The sequence below is a fragment of the Mixophyes fleayi genome, chromosome 1 (genome assembly GCF_038048845.1).
Source record: "Mixophyes fleayi isolate aMixFle1 chromosome 1, aMixFle1.hap1, whole genome shotgun sequence".
Taxonomy (NCBI): domain Eukaryota; kingdom Metazoa; phylum Chordata; class Amphibia; order Anura; family Limnodynastidae; genus Mixophyes; species Mixophyes fleayi.
The window spans coordinates 456,091,563-456,109,921 of NC_134402.1; the positions used below are offsets into that span (position 1 = coordinate 456,091,563).

General features: G+C 45.1%; 1 protein-coding gene across 5 annotated transcripts in view; it reads right to left on the reverse strand.

Annotated features, from left to right (window-relative positions):
- Positions 1–18,359, reverse strand: part of CNTFR (ciliary neurotrophic factor receptor) — a 398,494-nt gene that overhangs the window by 117,755 nt on the left and 262,380 nt on the right. For all 5 annotated transcript variants that reach the window (XM_075187083.1, XM_075187091.1, XM_075187097.1 and 2 more), the window contains one exon: positions 5,706–5,936. In XM_075187083.1, the coding sequence (XP_075043184.1) occupies positions 5,706–5,936 (231 nt within the window). The remainder of the gene's footprint in view (positions 1–5,705; positions 5,937–18,359) is intronic.

Sequence of the window (18,359 nt, forward strand, 5' to 3'; positions counted from 1 at the left end):
TCACATCCAAAGGAGTATAAACATGATGAGTGACGGGCGATAAGAACCGATGAAAGGAAACAATCATAACGTGAATGAGGTGAAATTCGGGATAAATGGAAGTGAGAGCGCAAAGTGGGAAAAGTGTAATACAGAATTAGAGAGGTGGGATCAACGTGTAAGGCCGCATCATGAGGTGATCAATGAGCTAACAGAACAGTAAGGTAGAAGAATTGATTGGTAGAATACTGAGGCAGAAGGATGAGGTGGTAGAAGGATGAGGTGGTAGAAGGATGAGGTGGTAGAATAATGAGATAGAAAGATGAGGTGGTAGAAGGATGAGGTGATAGAAGGATGAGGTAGAAGAATGAGGTGGTAGAAGGATAAGGTGGTAGTAGGAAGAAATGGTAGAAGGATGAGGTGGTAGAAGAGTGAGGTAGAAAGATGAGGGGGTAAAAGAGGGCCTGATTTATTAAGGATCGTAAATGAAGAGGGTCCTTATTTCAGTCTCCTGGACAAAACCATGTTACATTGCAAGGGGTGCAAATGAGTGTTCTGTTTTGCACATAAGTTAAATACTGCCTGTTTTTTCATGTAGCACACACACATATCAACTTTAAATTTCAGTGTACAAATAAGCTATCAAGTATTTGTGTGCTACATGAAAAAACAGTCAGTATTTAACTTATGTGCAAAACAGAACACTCATTTGCACCCCTTGCATTGTAACATGGTTTTGTCCAGGAAACTGAAATAAGGATCCTCTTCATTTAAGATCCGTAATGAATCAGGCCCAGAGGGAGGACGAAGGATGAGATGGTAGAAGTGTGAGCTAGAAGGATGAGGTGGTAGAAGGATGAGGTGGTAGAAGAGTGAGGTAGAAGAATGAGGTAGAAGGATGAAGTAGAAGGATGAGGTAGAAGGATAAGGTGGTAGAAGAGTGAGGTAGAAGAATGAGGTAGAAGGATGAAGTAGAAGGATGAGGTGGTAGAAGAATGAGGTAGAAGGATGAAGTAGAAGGATGAGGTAGAAGGATGAGGTAGAAGGATGAGGTAGAAGGATGAGGTGGTAGAAGAGTGAGGTAGAAGGATGAAGTAGAAGGATGAGATGGTAGAAGGATGAGGTGGTAGAAGAGTGAGGTAGAAGGATGAGGTGGTAGAAGAGTGAGGTAGAAGAATGAGGTAGAAGGATGAAGTAGAAGGATGAGGTGGTAGAATAATGAGGTAGAAGGATGAGGTGGTAGAAGAGTGAGGTAGAATGAGGTAGAAGGATGAAGTAGAAGGACGAGGTGGTAGAAGAGTGAGGTAGAAGGATGAAGTAGAAGGATGAGGTGGTAGAAGAGTGAGGTAGAAGGATGAAGTAGAAGGATGAGGAGGTAGAAGACTGAGGATGAAGGATGAGATGGTAGAAGAGTGAGGTAGAAGGATGAGGTGGTAGAAGGATGAGGTGGTAGAAGGATGAAGTAGAAGGATGAGGTAGAAGGATGAGGTGGTAGAAGGATGAGGTGGTAGAAGAATGAAGTAGAAGGATGAGGTGGTAGAAGAATGAGGTAGAAGGATGAAGTAGAAGGATGAGGTGGTAGAAGAGTGAGGTAGAATGAGGTAGAAGGATGAAGTAGAAGGATGAGGTGGTAGAAGAGTGAGGTAGAAGGATGAAGTAGAAGGATGAGGTGGTAGAAGAGTGAGGTAGAAGGATGAAGTAGAAGGATGAGGAGGTAGAAGACTGAGGATGAAGGATGAGATGGTAGAAGAGCGAGGTAGAAGGATGAGGTGGTAGAAGGATGAGGTGGTAGAAGGATGAAGTAGAAGGATGAAGTAGAAGGATGAGGTGGTAGAAGGATGAGGTGGTAGAAGAATGAAGTAGAAGGATGAGGTGGTAGAAGGATGAGGTGGTAGAAGAATGAAGTAGAAGGATGAGGTGGTAGAAGAGTGAGGTAGAAGGATGATATGGATATCTCACATTAGTAAAAAACACGCTTCCTCCCTTGGTCTATTTCTCATCCTGTGCTCTCCACAAATGAGACGTCTCTGCTTTCACTTTCCTTGTACATTTGTTCACTGACGCTGTCAGAATTAACCCCCCCTCCTAGATTTGAAAACTCATTTATACGCCGGCCCGATGGCTGAATGTCCATAGCTGTTATTTTTCAGCGAGACTGGACACGCACAATGATTCATGTGTGACTGCGCTCTCTGATTGATAGCATCTACTTCTTCCTTCATTTACTGCGTGCAGGACAATAACTACAATTCACTGTGAAAACATGATGTCATTACTTCAGGTCGTATCATCATGTTATCCGCTTAGTAAAATATGAAGAACTAGGAGAATGCTACGTGCTAGTCCCTGGGCATCGTGCTGCATCTGACTCACATCTCTATCACCTGCATGCAGCTTACAGGACTGGCCCCGCTCTTCAATACCTGCTTTGTGGAACTCTTCTTGCTGAATATAAAGGTCGCTCCTATCTAAGAAGTTTGTTCTAAAGTTTTTCTAGCATTTTGCATTTTCTATTTCACTAAAGGGAAAATCGATCCTATCTATATGGCATATGTAAAATACGCTTTATTTTTCCCTAAACATTCACAGAACATTAAACATTGGACTCAAATCATGCCCAAACGCAACTTGCATGTTAGTTGCGTCTTTAAAATAGCGTATGTATGTTCACCTGTATTAAAATCCAAGTGTAATGCCTTTACTGTACATGGCCATGGATAATCCGCGCCTCCCTTCACCTGTTCCGCATAATGAATTACATGCAATTGCATTCACTGGCGTTATTCCAGGTTCTGGGTTCAGAATCGCGTTTGATGCCCTTTGTAAACGGGCCCATTGTCTCACAGAGCTTCATTGTTTGGAACTGTATTACGAAAAGCAGACTGGTAATCTCATCAATAGGTCAGTGTCTCGCTGTCCATACATGTGTCGTTTCGGTTGGCCAGTTTGGCAGTTGTGTTGGTGCACAACGATTGCTAAATCAGATGTCGATCTGAACTGGTGCAGTTATCGCCTGACTGCACAAATTAAGTGCCATGTCATGTGGCCAATTAGCCCGAGCACCGAGCCTTGAGATCTGTCCAATATGGGTGCATAGATGGCTGGATTTGGCTATGTATGGGCACCTTCTGTTAGACCTGACTGCTGTACAAGGCTCCTATAGAGACCTAGTGCACCTACACACACGCAATTATAAGTCCGCAAGAAAGATAGAAAGACAGAAAAATATGTTGACATTTTATTTTTCACCACTGATAGAAAACACCAAATCATGATAATGACCCTTTAAATGTTAATTGGAACAAAGAGGCTTGCTGGAGCAATGCGTCTAAATATGTCAGTGAGCGAGGGGGCGATCCTACGATATGAACAGAGTGACTGATCGAATACCAGGATTCACACTGCACCGTATACCTCAACCCACGGTATTACCGCTAGTCAGCACTGACCGGAGTCATGAGGCTGCCTATATCTCTCTAAGTGTCCTAGAAATCAATCAATTTGAATACATTTTGCACCTTGAGGCTAAGTTCATTGAAACTCATAAAAAGTTGATAGAATATTTATGATTTCATGAAAGGCTGAGCGATTCCTAAAATAAACCTTGTACGCTGTGAAATTGTGCTCTTGTGTCTCCAAGCCCGTTAGTGGGGTCTAGAGACCGGGTTGGACCTATGAGACGGCGACACAGAACCAAGTCTAAGGGAGCGGAGAAACGCGCTACACTCTGCCCAATTTGCTCCTCATTGATTTTGTTTTATTACTTTCTATTTTTATGTTTAGCAATTCACTTATTTTATACACATGGGATACAGTAGCAATTAGAGTCATGAAGGGCTTTGATGTTGAAGATAGGGCGTTGTAGGGTGGCAACAAAATACTGTCCTAGGTGGGACAAAAAAAAGTAAATCTGGGCCTGACTACAGGTACCATTATTTAAAGTCTCGATCTTTCTCTAAAGTATCATTTGTTGACCACTTTTGAAAAAACCTTAAACTTATAGAGAAACGCAACAGGGCAACCCTAACTGTAACCTTATGGAGAAATGCGGCAGTTGATATTGATACATTGTGCTACAAATACATTTGCTACTTAATTTATTATTTTAATGTGCAACAAGTAGTGTTTTGTTAATGTGTGCATACAAATATGCTTGTATTCCACAAGCTTGCTGCTTAGGTGTGATACTTGACTCATAACTATCCTTTGTACCCCACATCGACTCTATATCTAAATCATGTTACATACATCTAAAGAACATTTCCAGAATAAGGACATATCTCACACAAGACACTGCAAAAACATTAATTCATGCACTCATCATCTCCCGCATCGACTATTGCAATTCCCTCATTACTGGTCTTCCCAAAGTCAGACTTGAACCCCTACAATCTATTTTGCACGCAGCGGCTAGATTAATTTTCCTTGCAAACCGTTCTTCCTCTGCTGAGCCACTCTGTCAGTCTCTACATTGGCTGCTTGTATTTCAACGAATCCAATATAAAATTCTTCTACTAACATACAAGGCCATCAACAAATCTGCACCGACATACATTTCCTCATGTGTCTCAAAATAACTCCCAACTAGACACCTCCGTTCTGCACAAGATCTACGTCTCTCTTCCACTCTCATCACATCCTCCCATTCTCGGATACAGGACTTTTTTCGGGCTGCACCCACTTTTGTGGAATTCCCTCCCTCGCACAGTAAGACTTTCCTCTAGTCTTCAAAAATTTTCAATTTTTCTCTGAAAACCCACCTCTTCAGGCAAGTTTATAATACTCCTTATCCAGCATCTTAATCTCCCCTATTACCACCCTCTACACAGCTAATACAAGACAACAACCCTCTGACCAACATTGCTGTGTGACTGATCATACAGCCCACTCAATACTTTTTACCTTTGCATCCTAGCTGGTCCAGTGTGCAATATGATGTAGCACTTACCCTTGTGTATCAAACCATTGTCCCATAGATTGTAAGTCTGTGAGCAGGGCACTATGACCTCTCTCTATGTATTACCCAGTATTGTTTTATTACTGTGTGTTCCCAATTGTAAAACGCTAGAAAATTATGGTGGCACTATATAAATACATGTTGTTGATGATTGATGAATGTGTAATTTTAGCACATATTTTAATCTTTATATTAATAATAAATATATATATTACTATCATTATTTTCTTACTTGACATTTTACATAATACATATTTTTCAATTTTGTTTCTTTCTCTCTCTCTCTGTTTACGATCTGACAACAACAACTATGGGGCCAATTTTAATTATTTTTAGAAACAATTATTAACCACTATCTGTACTTGGAAATATTATAACAGGAGAATAACTCATTAATCTACATAATCTATGGCCATTCTACAAGGAGAGACCCCCACCTTACACTACAACAAGGAATATGGGAGTGGGGACCAAAGTCCTAAAATGAACTGGTTCCGTAGAGAGGTAAAGATGTTACAAACAGCAGCTTAAACAGTCCCAGCTTCTCAATCATACTGAGCTCTGCCACTGAGTGTGTCAATGCACTTGTATAACTAGATAATAGATATCACAGCTCAGTTCCTGTGGGGAAATATATAGCAGTATATGGAAGGACAGGCCATTAGACCAGAGCTTATATGGATACACAGAATCACTGCAGCCAAATGAGGTAAATTAAACAGTAGTGTGGAGTATTTATACATTATAAAAAGCACAGTCAGATACTCACGTCCCACTTTGAGGATTGTCTGGTGCCAGAGTTGCCACGAGGACCCTTCGAAACACGAGTAGAAGCCGTTGTGCGATAAATCCACGTTATGCAACAGGAGAGAAGATCCGTTCAATTGGGAGTTGTCAATGTCGGTCCCATTCACAGTCCACGTCACCACGGCGCTGTGATCCATCGCCCCGCACTTAATGACAGCATCCGACCCGATCTTCTCGTACTGGATGTGGGGATCTGCGAGACACGAGAACCAGATGACTGAAGGAATAATAGATGTCACAGAGATTTTATACAGACATGATGTAGACGGCAGAGCTGAACTTTCTTGTGGATAAATGGTGGACACCATAATCTGTTCTACCAAACCACCATCTGATCAACCTCTGCCCATATTTGTTCCCTTTGTTCATGTTTTGAGCCTCTTATATGGCTCCCAAAAGTTTGGATTTGGTCTATAAATATTAGAGGATCCCAGAACCAGCTCACAATGATTAATGAAAATGTCTGTTTATTAACGTCGATTAAAATCATGGATGTAGGATTAATGGACAACATGGATTGGATAAACATCAAACAGACAAAATGTCAGTTCAGCACCTACAGCTTAATGTTTCCCAAAAAAGGACCCGTCAAGTCCTAATGGTCAAGACAAAGTCTACTCTGCTCTCAATACTGCCAGTAATAGAGGACTTCATGCAATATATGTCTTGCCGGATACATAATTACATAGTTAGTAAGGATGAAATTAGACACAGGTCCATCAAGTCCAACTCTTATTCTTGCACCACTAATTCTGATTACCGCACACAACAAACACTCAATAAACTCCTGCTAATCGCTCCTAGTATATTATAGTGCGGTCTGTTGCACATTGCTGAGATACAACCAACAGATCGCTGCGGTGGATAGATGGTACGAGCCACTTACACCGGACTAATGAAAACGGAAAAGTCATAGGGGGGAAATAAGATTTTTTTAAGCAAAACACTTACAATCCATTTACTACTTCAGAGGCCAGTAAACCTTTTTAACACAGCAATTTAGCGCCTGGCGGTGAGGAAATTTATCTCTCCCTGTGGCATTTGTAGGCAATAAAACCAGATACTTCTTGACCTAATAGACTCATAGACATTTACATACACTCCCAGGATTATAAACCAAGGAGTCTGAGCTGCAAAACATATCCAAAAAAGTATAAAGCAAATAATGTAATGTAAACGAATGGGAAGTTACCAAATTATGGAGTCTGTGCTGCTGCCAAAAGCAGCAAAGGATTCTGGGAGTTTATGCTAAAATGATTCACTCACTCACAAAATATATATCATATATATATATATATATATATATATATATATATATATATATATATACATACATATATATATATATATATATATATATATATATATATATATATACATACATATATACACCTAATAGATCAGAGCATGTGACAAGGGTCAGACCACGGAGCATTTAGTCTTCCAGCAGAACATTAAAATGTAAACAGCTGCACAGAGTGTTTAAGCTAGGACGCCCGGGTGGAGCTGCTTGGGGGGCTCAGTTGTCTTCCTGGAGGATCTCTGCTGTAGTTGGGTGGGACTGTTAGGGGGATTCCGTCCGGAACTCTAAATGCCAAATCCCGTTGCAGAAACCTGCAAAATGACACAGCCAGGTGCAGCTTGAAGGGGATATTCGGTGGGACAGTTTTGGATAAGTTACATCCTCGTCTCTTTTATACGGTACCAGATAACCTTTCACCAAATCTGCATTAGACACATAGGGGGCGTATTCAATTCTCGGCGGAAACGCCGAAAATCTCGCGGTCCGCACATGATTACCGTTATTATGGTAATCGTGCGCGGAAAAACAGTTAATACAGTAATTTACTTGCTGGATTTCAGCTCGCAGCTCCCTGAGCCGCGAGCTGAAATCCAGCTAACTATTACCGTATTAACGGTAAGTTTTTCCACGGCGCAGAAAAAAAAGAATTGAATACGCCCCATAGGGGTAAATTTAATTGGCCGCACTACGGTCAAAAGTAACGCGGCTTGTGCATTATTACCGTTATTACGGTAGTTTCAACGCCGGCTTCTCGCTCGCAGCTCCCTATAGTTTTAACGCCACACTAATTCAGGGGGGAACTTAATTCCCCCCATACTTCTCAGAAGTTACAATGTGCTACAAAGTATCCTAAAACTTGTTACAGACACCACCGGCAACGTGTGACCAATGATCACATTTATATCCTGCTTGTATGTGGGTCCCACATAAATTGTGCACAGGTTTACCCCACAGCAACCTATCAAACAACGACAGATAATAACAGCACCTTTTCCAGCACATCCTTTAAATGTCCCCAATAAAACGTTATACGAAGGATACAATAGACAGAGAACCCACATCTCCTGTAATAAGCTCCGTGAACTGTGATATTTGGGTGTATATACAAGGCCCCCCTGGACAGATGGATAGGTGCCTGTGCGGGTATTTATCAGACGCGGAGAGCAATAGGAAGCCAGGTGCTGCTGTGAGTCTGGATCCCACAAGCAGATTACTCAGCTCCTAAGTCTGGCAGTTTGTTAGCTAAAGCCTGAAATCCTGAAACCACATGTAGCCTCCGCCAGAGAATCCCTGTATTTACATTGGGTACACGAGGAAGCTCCGTGTTTACACTGAATTAGGAGCCGTTTCATGTGGTTTCCAGCGAGGTTCTTGCGGGGAGCCTTTTCCTCTCACCCCTGACCTGGCTACGTGACCTCCGCCTCCACAGTAATCTGTTTTCATTGCTAAACCCCAAGAATAATCTGCCTCACATGCAGAATAAAACCGGCAGAGGACTCCGGCTCCACCGCTGCATCTATTGGGCAGATTGTCACCGAGACGGCAGCTATATAAGTGTGGGCAAGTACACCCCCAACAACACGTCTTATACGGAGGCATGCCGACCTCTGAATACTAACTACCTCACACCGGCTATTAATAAACTCTTCGCCACAGGCCCCCCGAGGCCCAGGCTGCGCCGCTTATAATAAAACAGTTTCAAAGATAAAATCAGCTTTTATTTTACATGAGACCGACAGTAAAAGATATGAGCGACCTTTACTGTGTGGGGGAAATACGGTGACTCTGCATGTCGGCATTTATACATGTGATGTGCGCTAATGGACAGTGGCCTACTCCAAACACGTTAATGGTGAACGTAAATCCTATCCAATGTCTTTCAACACTTCTTTCCTTTGTCTTTTGTAGGGCACTTAAAAGTCAGGTCTATAAGAGACATCTCCCACAGAAGAGTCTCTGTAAATGTGACCTGATAGAGTAGATTAAGCACTTGCATCCCCTTTAACTCAGAGCACACATTTACAAAAGGCAGCATGGGGGCACAGTGGTTAGCATTGCTGCCTCACAGCGCTGCGGTCAGGGGTTCTATCCCGGCCAGGGCTCTATGTGTGTATGGAGTTTGTATGTTCTCCCCGTGTTTGCGTGGGTTTCCTCCCACACTCCAAAAACATACTAGTAAGTTAACTGGCTTCCGTGTGTGAGTGTGTGGTAGGAAACCTGGGGTCTGATTCATTAAGGATCTTAACTTGAGAAACTTCTTATTTCAGTCTCCTGGACAAAACCATGTTACAATGCAAGGGGTGCAAATTAGTATTCTGTTTTGCACATAAGTTAAATACTGACTGTTTTTTCATGTAGCACACAAATACTTGATAGCTTATTTGTACACTGAAATTTAAAGTTGATATTTGTGTGCTACATGAAAAAACAGTCAGTATTTAACTTATGTGCAAAACAGAAAACTAATTTGCACCCCTTGCATTGTTACATGGTTTTGTCCAGGAGACTGAAATAAGAAGTTTCTCAAGTTAAGATCCTTAATGAATCAGGCCCCTGGACTGTAAGCTCCAGTACAGCACTGCTTAATTGTTTGGTGCTATATACATAAATAAGAATATGAATTGTCTTAAAGGTCATTAAAATGTACCAATTGCTCCAATACAAAAAGGCATCTTTGTTGTAGGCGATTATCAAAGGAATGAATGGATCTATGTATAACATGAGTGGAAGAAGATCATGGCAGTCATCCCTAGTCCAGAAATACCTTTATGCTGTGTTCCCTACTTAGTTATGAAGGGCCCCACGTTAAATGAGCCCAAACCTAACATATAATGCATATAAGACACTGAATACCCAATAATACGAATCAAGGAGCTGTAGGGGCAGAAGTCACACTGCCGGAGTACATACAAACACCACAATGTTTCTTCTGTATCATATCCGATATCTTCATCCCAAACATAAGAACATTGTGACGGAGAGCCCCCAGCGAGACGCTCCGTATTTCATACATATCTGCGTATTAAGAGCGTGATAATTAATTCTGGTAATGTTCTCTAAATCTCTCGTTTCATTCTCGGTTAATTATAAAACGTCCTGTATTTTTGTTGAGCAATAAATCACAGTGTTCTTCTGCAACAAATCTGGGAGACTAATCTATTAGCTTGTTTTATGGCTCAAAGATGTTTACTAATCGCTGCAGATACCAATTCATTTCTTATCCACACGTAGTACTTTTTATTATCAATTACTTACTTTTATCACTTTTATTGGGTGTAAATGCAGTCGGAAAAGGTGGAATTCTTAAAGCAATAATTTTCTAATTGATTTGTTTAGTCCGATGACTCCATAGTGAGATAAAACCTATAATTTACATAACTATTATTATCTGTATGGAAGAGGAGGAGGAGGGGATAGTAAGATGTATATATATATATATATATATATATATATATATATATCACTTTTTTTTACGATTTGTTTATTCAAGGTCATTAACAAACATAAAAGCATGATACATCATCAACAAGAATTTGTCTACAGGTATGGCAAGGTTAAAATAGGTGTAACACGCCCCAGGTGTTGGATAAACCAATTGAAGGGACCACAGTTTTTCAAAGAATTTTGATGCAGGAAAGGTGAAATCAGAGAGTAAAGAAAAAGAGAGAAACAGAGAGTAGGATGAGAGCAGAAAAGGAGAGAAAAGGGAAAGAAATGGTTGGAGGAGGAAACTAGGCAGTGTGACTAGGGCCGGCCGGGGAGGGGCCGGGGGGGGGGGGGGGGGTATGGGGGTATTCAGAGGGCAATAGCTCTAGTTATGCTATGGAAGGGGGGAGTGATATTGAAAATAGAACCAATGATCCCAAACTTTGTTACAATACTTAGAGGAGTTATTGATTATGTTTGTCATAAATCCCATACAGGGAACATACCTTGCTCCATTGATAATAGCTTGAAGGGAGGGAGGTGTAGCTTGTTTGCAGTCCGCTGCGATTTGGCATGTGGCGGCTGAGGTTTTATGATGCGCTAATTTATTTTGATGATGCGTCGCAAAAGAAATTTAGAATCAAGTGGGACGTCAATTTGCGTCAGGGATTGAATTAGGCTTTTAATGTCATGCCAAACTTGGATTAGATTTGGGCATTCCACCAGATATGAAGAAACGTGCCCACTCCAGAGCACCCACGCCAGTGGCAGATCCAGGGGCTTGCTGCCGACGGCTGCACACTATGCGCAGGTCCGTTCGGCAGTGACAGGCAGGGAGAGTGTGCTGCCCGGCTGCTCTAAACACAATCAGAGCAGACAGGCAGCACACTGTCCCTGCCGAACGGACCTGCACATAGTGTGCAGCCGCCGGCAGTCTTAGATGTCAGAAAGGGGGCATCTAAATTCACCCCCCTAAATCGCCCCGGGTAGAACAATTTTCTAGATCCGCCCCTGACCCACACCAGCAAAGATCCGAGGCATCGGGTAACATCTTGTGAAGATGGGTCGGGACGTAATACCACCGATATAGGAGCCTATATACGTTTTCTTTGATTTTCCCGTATGCCAGCCCAGTCTTCCTCCTCTAAGGGGTTACCCAGATCTCGTTCCCATGCCAACTCGTGGGGTCACGAGTGGGATCGACGGGCGAGAGAGCTCAGAATATATAGTGGAAATTAAGCCAGGAGAGATGCCCTGCGCAGACACATCGCCTAAACCGCAATGAGTGAGCGCGCAGAGAGGCGAGTTGTGATAGAAGTATGGAAGTTGCAAATTTGGAGATACTGGTAGAAGTATTTAGATGGGATTTCTATAGCTGCTTGATTATCAATGAACTGTGGAAAAGGGGTAGAACGGGATATATAATTACATAACAGACAGGCCCGAGAGCGCAGAGAATTCGGATGGGTTGCAAACCGGTGGGAATTCTGGGGAGTTGAATAAAGTAATGATCGGAGAGGGTGCTTGGAGAGATCATATCGCCTGGATGCGAAGCCCAAATTGCTAGAGAGTGTAAATATATCACACTTTACTTAGCACTTAACTGTTTAAGCTCAGTTAACCTGACCAACTGAGGCTTACAATCTAGCTTGTGGTGCCAGGGACAAGTTGGTGATTATGGGTAGACACCCAGATTCGTTACATGGGCATCGTCCATAACCACTTGTAGACATGCTCCTTCTCTCTGTACTAGCAAAAACTATTTAGAATGGATTTGTTGCTATAGGATAAAGTTTTCACAAATGTTTTCTCCGACCTCCGGCGCTCACAGAGGCAGGCGCGGAGTCACCTTGTGCACTATGTGGCTGATGCAGAGTTGTAGCAAAATGGGAGTAAATTACTCTTAAAAAAAGTGTATTTCTGCCCCTTGCACAGCGTATAGTTGAGATGTCTCCGATTTACGCTGGTTTAAATCTATCAAAATCAGTATTTGTCCCTGCCCTATAGCAGGTATAAAAGATAGACCTCCTACCAGGCATTATGTGTGTCCCTGCAGGTCACCCCATTACTATGGTGCTGTCACAAATAGTACATTAGATCATTTTAAATGATGTGATATTATCAAAGATATCGGATGTTATCAGTATAGCAAATGAAAAGGTCAAATTAATGATTTTTCTCTGTTTAATTGATTTGGAATCACTGAGAGTCTAATAATGAAAAAAGGCGATAATATCGCTTAACACATCTAAACCATACGCAGCTGATACCGGCCTTGAGCGGTACGAGCTAACTAGCGCCAATACGCCAATACGCCTTTGATGAATATACCTATTAGTTAGTAATTCATCGTGTCCCTGTAATATCAATATTTACAATATCTTATCCCCCAGTCACGTATGTAGCCAGACTACAGACTGTATGCTACATAAAATACGCTATAGGGCAAAACACTACGCACAATAGGCTATAGATCAATACGCTACAGACAATACATTACGCACAATACACTACACACAATATGCTACAGACAATATGTTACACGCAATACGCTACAGATTATATGCTACACACAATCCGCTACACGCAATCCACTACACACAATCCGCTACACACAACACGCTACACGCAATATGCTACACACTATCCTCTACACACAATAAGCTTACAGACAATGCGCTACACACAATGCGCTACAGCCAACTGCTACACACAATGCGCTACACGCAATTACACTACAGACAATACCTACCTAAACGTACACATTATACGCTACACACAATATGCTACACACAATAGTCATGCACGCAATACGCTACTGACATGCCTACAGACAATCCTCTACAGACATCTGCTACACGCAAAACGCACACACAATCTGCTACAGATTATAGTATTATTAATTACACACAACACAGTGTAAATCTGGAGAGAAGCCATTTATCCCATAAACAGGAACACTAATGACATAACAATGACTATAAGTTACACAATTTCACATCTCGTCCCTTTCAGTTTTCGAAATAATAAAACATTAAACATCTGATTCTTGATTTTTACAAAGGTTGAAAATATAAATATTATTTTAGCTGAACTTTAAATCATATAGATGCTTTCTGCAGCTCTTATGTAATTCTTCCCTTGCCAGTTTTATTCACCCACTTATAAAAACAATTGCTTATTAAAATGGGGACATTAGAGCAGATGACATCACTGAGACAACAGAAACCAGATGTGTAATAATGTCAATGATGTGAGTGCAGCGCCATCGTTATAATACCCGTCACATGACGAGTCTGCTTTAATTAATATACCGTTAGATTTAGAGCCATGTCAGGCATATCAACTCTAATAGGGTTAATGAATTATGTAAATGGGTTAGTAATGATTTAATACTAAAGTCACCATTTTATAAGCGCTCAGGAGAAACCGTTACATTACAGGAATATTATCATCCTGGCAGAGCTATAACCCAGGCACATGTACTATATATGTTGTATGTTGTATGTTGTATGTCACTGTAGGGTGTGGGAGAGGGTTTATTACACTAGAATTATGTTTATTGTAGTAATACAACATGGAGATGTCAATGACCAGACCCCATCTCTGGCACCCCATTGTGTGTGAAACATTGAGTACTTTTGTGGGGAGCAAAAGGCCACCAACGGGGCGACCCAGGACCTGATAAGGCCGCCCAAGGCTAATAAGCTCATAGGTGCTCCATCGCCGTCCACACAAGGTTAATATTAGGTAGTTAAAACTGAACTCGTCAATTTAGAATCCGGCTTCCTCCATTCCCCATCCCCCCCAACCTATGTTTATGTTCCTGTTGTTTCCTAAACTCCGCTCACTTGGCTTTATAAAAGGTCACAGTGATCTTTGTCGTTCATTTCACTTTCATATAACAAAACAGAGGCTGTGAACGAGCACAGGGGGAGGGGCTGTCACAGGGGAGGGCTGTCACAGGGGAGGGGCTGTCACAGGTGGGGGGGGGGCTGTCACAGGGGGGAGGGGCAGTCACAGGGAGGGGGCTGTCACAGGGGGAGGGGGCTGTCACAGGGGGGGGGGCTGTCACAGGGGAGGGGGCTGTCACAGGGGGGAGGGGCTGTCACAGGAGAGGGGGCAGTCACAGGGGGGAGGGGCTGTCACAGAAGGGAGGGGGCTATCACAGGGGAGGGGGCTGTCACCCAGGAGTCTGTCACAGGGGGAGGGGGCTGTCACCCAGGAGGGGGCTGTCACAGGGGGAGGGGGCTGTCACACGGTGGAGGGGCTGTCACAGGGGGAGGGGGCTGTCTCAGGGGGCTGTCAAAGAGGAGGGGGCTGTCACAGGGGGAGGGGGCTGTCACAGGGGGAGGGGGCTGTCACAGGGAGAGGGGGCTGTCACAGAGGGTGGGGCTGTCTACAGGGGGAGGGGCTGTCACAGATGGAGGGGGCTGTCAAAGAGGGAGGGGCTGTCACACGGGGAGGGGGCAGTCACAGGGGAGGGGCTGTCACAGGGGGAGGGGGCTGTCACCCAGGGAGAGGGGGGCTGTCACAGGGGGGGGGCTGTCACATGGGGAGGGGGCTGTCACAGAGGGAAGGGGCTGTCACAGGGGGAGGGGGCTGTCACAGGGGAGTGTGGGCTTGTGCACAGGGGGGAGGGGGCTGTCACCCAGGGAGAGGGGCTGTCAACCAGGTGAGGGGGGCTGTGTCACAGGGGGAGGGGGGTCTAGGGCTGTCACAGGGGGAGGGGGGCTGTCACCCAGGGAGAGGGGGTTGTCACAGGGAGAGGGGGCAGTCACAGGGGGCTGTCACAGAGGGAGGGGGCTGTCACAGGGGGAGGGGGCTGTCACAGGGAGAAGGGGCTGTCACCCAGGGAGAGGGGGCTGTCACAGGGAGAGGGGGCTGTCACAGGGGGAGGGGGCTGTCACAGGGGGAGGGGGCAGTCACAGGGGGAGGGGGCTGTCACAGGGGGAGGGGGCTGTCTCAGGGGGAGGGGGCTGTCACCCAGGGAGGGGGCTGTCACAGGGGGAGGGGCTGTCACAGGGGGCTGTCACAGAGGGAGGGGGCTGTCACAGGGGGAGGGGGCTGTCACAGGGGGAGGGGGCTGTCACAGGGGGAGGGGGCTGTCACAGAGGGAGGGGGCTGTCACAGGGGGAGGGGGCTGTCACAGGGGGAGGGGGCTGTCACAGGGGGAGGGGGCTGTCACAGGGGGAGGGGGCTGTCACCCAGGGAGGGGGCTGTCACAGGGGGAGGGGGCTGTCACAGGGGGAGGGGGGCTGTCACAGGGGGAGGGGGCTGTCACAGAGGGAGGGGGCTGTCACCCAGGAGGGGGCTGTCACAGGGGGAGGGGGCTGTCACAGGGGGAGGGGGCTGTCACAGGGGGAGGGGGCTGTCACTGAGGGAGGGGGCTGTCACAGGGGCAGGGGGCTGTCACAGGGGGAGGGGGCTGTCACACGGGGAGGGGCTGTCACACAGGGAGGGGGCTGTCACAGGGGAGGGGGCTGTCACAGGGGGAGGGGCTGTCACCGGGGGAGGGGGCAGTCATAGGGGGAGGGGGCTGTCACAGGGGGGGGCTGTCACCCAGGGGGGGGCTGTCACAGGGGAGGGGGCTGTCACAGGGAGGGGCTGTCACAGGGGGGAGGGGGCTGTCACAGGGGGAGGGGGCTGTCACACGGGGAGGGGGCTGTCACAGGGGGAGGGGGCTGTCACAGGGGGAGGGGGCTGTCACACAGGGAGGGGGCTGTCACAAGGGTAGGGGGCTGTCACAGGAGAGGGGGCTGTCACCCAGGGAGGGGGCTGTCACAGGGGAGGGGGCTGTCACAGGGGGAGGGGGCTGTCACCGGGGGAGGGGGCAGTCATAGGGGGAGGGGCTGTCACAGGGGGGGGCTGTCACCCAGGGGGGGGCTGTCACAGGGGGAGGGGGCTGTCACAGGGAGGGGGCTGTCACAGGGGGAGGGGGCTGTCACAGGGGAGGGGGCTGTCACCCAGGGAGGGGGCTGTCACACGGGGAGGGGGCTGTCACAGGGGGAGGGGGCTGTCACACCCGCGCCTGTCGCTGTCCTAGTCTCTTCTACTCGCTAATCCTCAAGCGCTCAAAGGATAATTGATTTGTCTTCAGCCTTTACCATGGAAATACATCAAGATTATATTCTTCTTTAATGTTTTCTTTTTACTCATAGACCAGCTATTCTCTTAATTTTCAAAATTAATTTCAGCTTACACCTACCTTTGCGTCACAATTTTGCTCCCCCCCCCCAAAAAAAAAGAAAAGCCTCGCGCCTTAGACTACAGCCTAGTCAGCCTAATGGATAATCAGGTCCTGGCACACCCCAAAAACACGCTTTCCCTAATTTAATTTAATTTCATTTCAATTAAATAGTCTCAGATGTAGAAACAATGTTTCATTTTGAAAGCTATGTACTTCCCTGTACAAACTTGTGACTACACTCAAATATAGACGCAAATGACACGGGAGGCGCCTGTTTGGCACTTTTGCAAATGCCGCTTTCAGCGTCTATTGTTTGAGATGCAGCATTCACCTAATGTTTATCTTGGCTGCAGAGGTGGTGGCACCAGACATTGGTCTGTATCATACTGAATGGTTACAGGTACCTCCAGGTAACTGAGTATGTCTAATGGTGGTATGGAGGCACCTTACCTAAAGGTTGCATTACTTCTTAAGCTTTAGAAGGTATCTATAAAATAGAATAATACTGTGATAATAATATCCAGCTGTCATGACATTTGGGGGATGAACGGCAGAAAAGTGACCCAGGGTATTGGATTCAATTATTTTCAAAATGATGTTTATATAGAACCTTTGCAGAATGATCTCTGCAATATATAAAACAATCAATTCTGATTGTGGTAGAAAAATGGAACATAATAATTGTACGAAAGACTAATGAAATAAATCACCATATTGTGACTCAAGTACAGAAGTGAATTCTGACTAAGACGCTGATTCTGAAGCACACAGACAACCTGCGCAGACTCTTCACTATACACAGCCGGAGCGAACCTACATCTGTTCATCTCTTAATTAAAGTGTTGCGCTAATTGTTTTCCTCATCTAGAGAGCAGGAGACAAGATCAAAGGAAGCCGGTCCTTGGAGGAGCAGCAGGAAATTGTATTAGAGAAGAGATAAGGAGAGAGGAGATAACACTACTCTGCTTCACACTCCACAAGCCCATGGACAACACAATCAATAGTTCTATCTATATCAGAGGAAGGCAGGGCATGCTGGGAGTTGTAGTTTACAAACTGCTGGAGAGAACATCCAGAAGAGCGTCCTAGCGGCTGTGGATGATGGGGCTATACCCAAGTATTGTAAAACTACACACTGGCCAAGTCACATGGTACAATTGTGTGACACAATATCTGGGACTTCGGGGGGCTATCTGTGACCAGAATTAAATGGCTCATGTTAATTTTAATTTCTTATCACAGTGATAAGAAATGAATTAAATCAGCACCCAGAGAACCATTGGCAAGGGCATGTGAGCTATGATGGGGAAATGTGAGGCTATGTGCGGCAACGGTGGCATATAGGCTATATGGTGCCATGTGAGGCTGTATTAGGGCATACGGTACCATGTGAGGCTGTACTATGGCATACGGTACCATGTGAGGCTGTATTAGGGCATACGGTACCATGTGAGGCTGTATTAGGGCATACGGTGCCATGTGAGGCTGTATTAGGGCATACGGTGCCATGTGAGGCTGTATTAGGGCATACTGTACCATGTGAGGCTGTATTAGGGCATACTGTACCATGTGAGGCTGTATTAGGGCATACAGCCTCATGTGAGGCTGTATTAGGGCATACTGTACCATGTGAGGCTGTATTAGGGCATACAGCCTCATGTGAGGCTGTATTAGGGCATACTGTACCATGTGAGGCT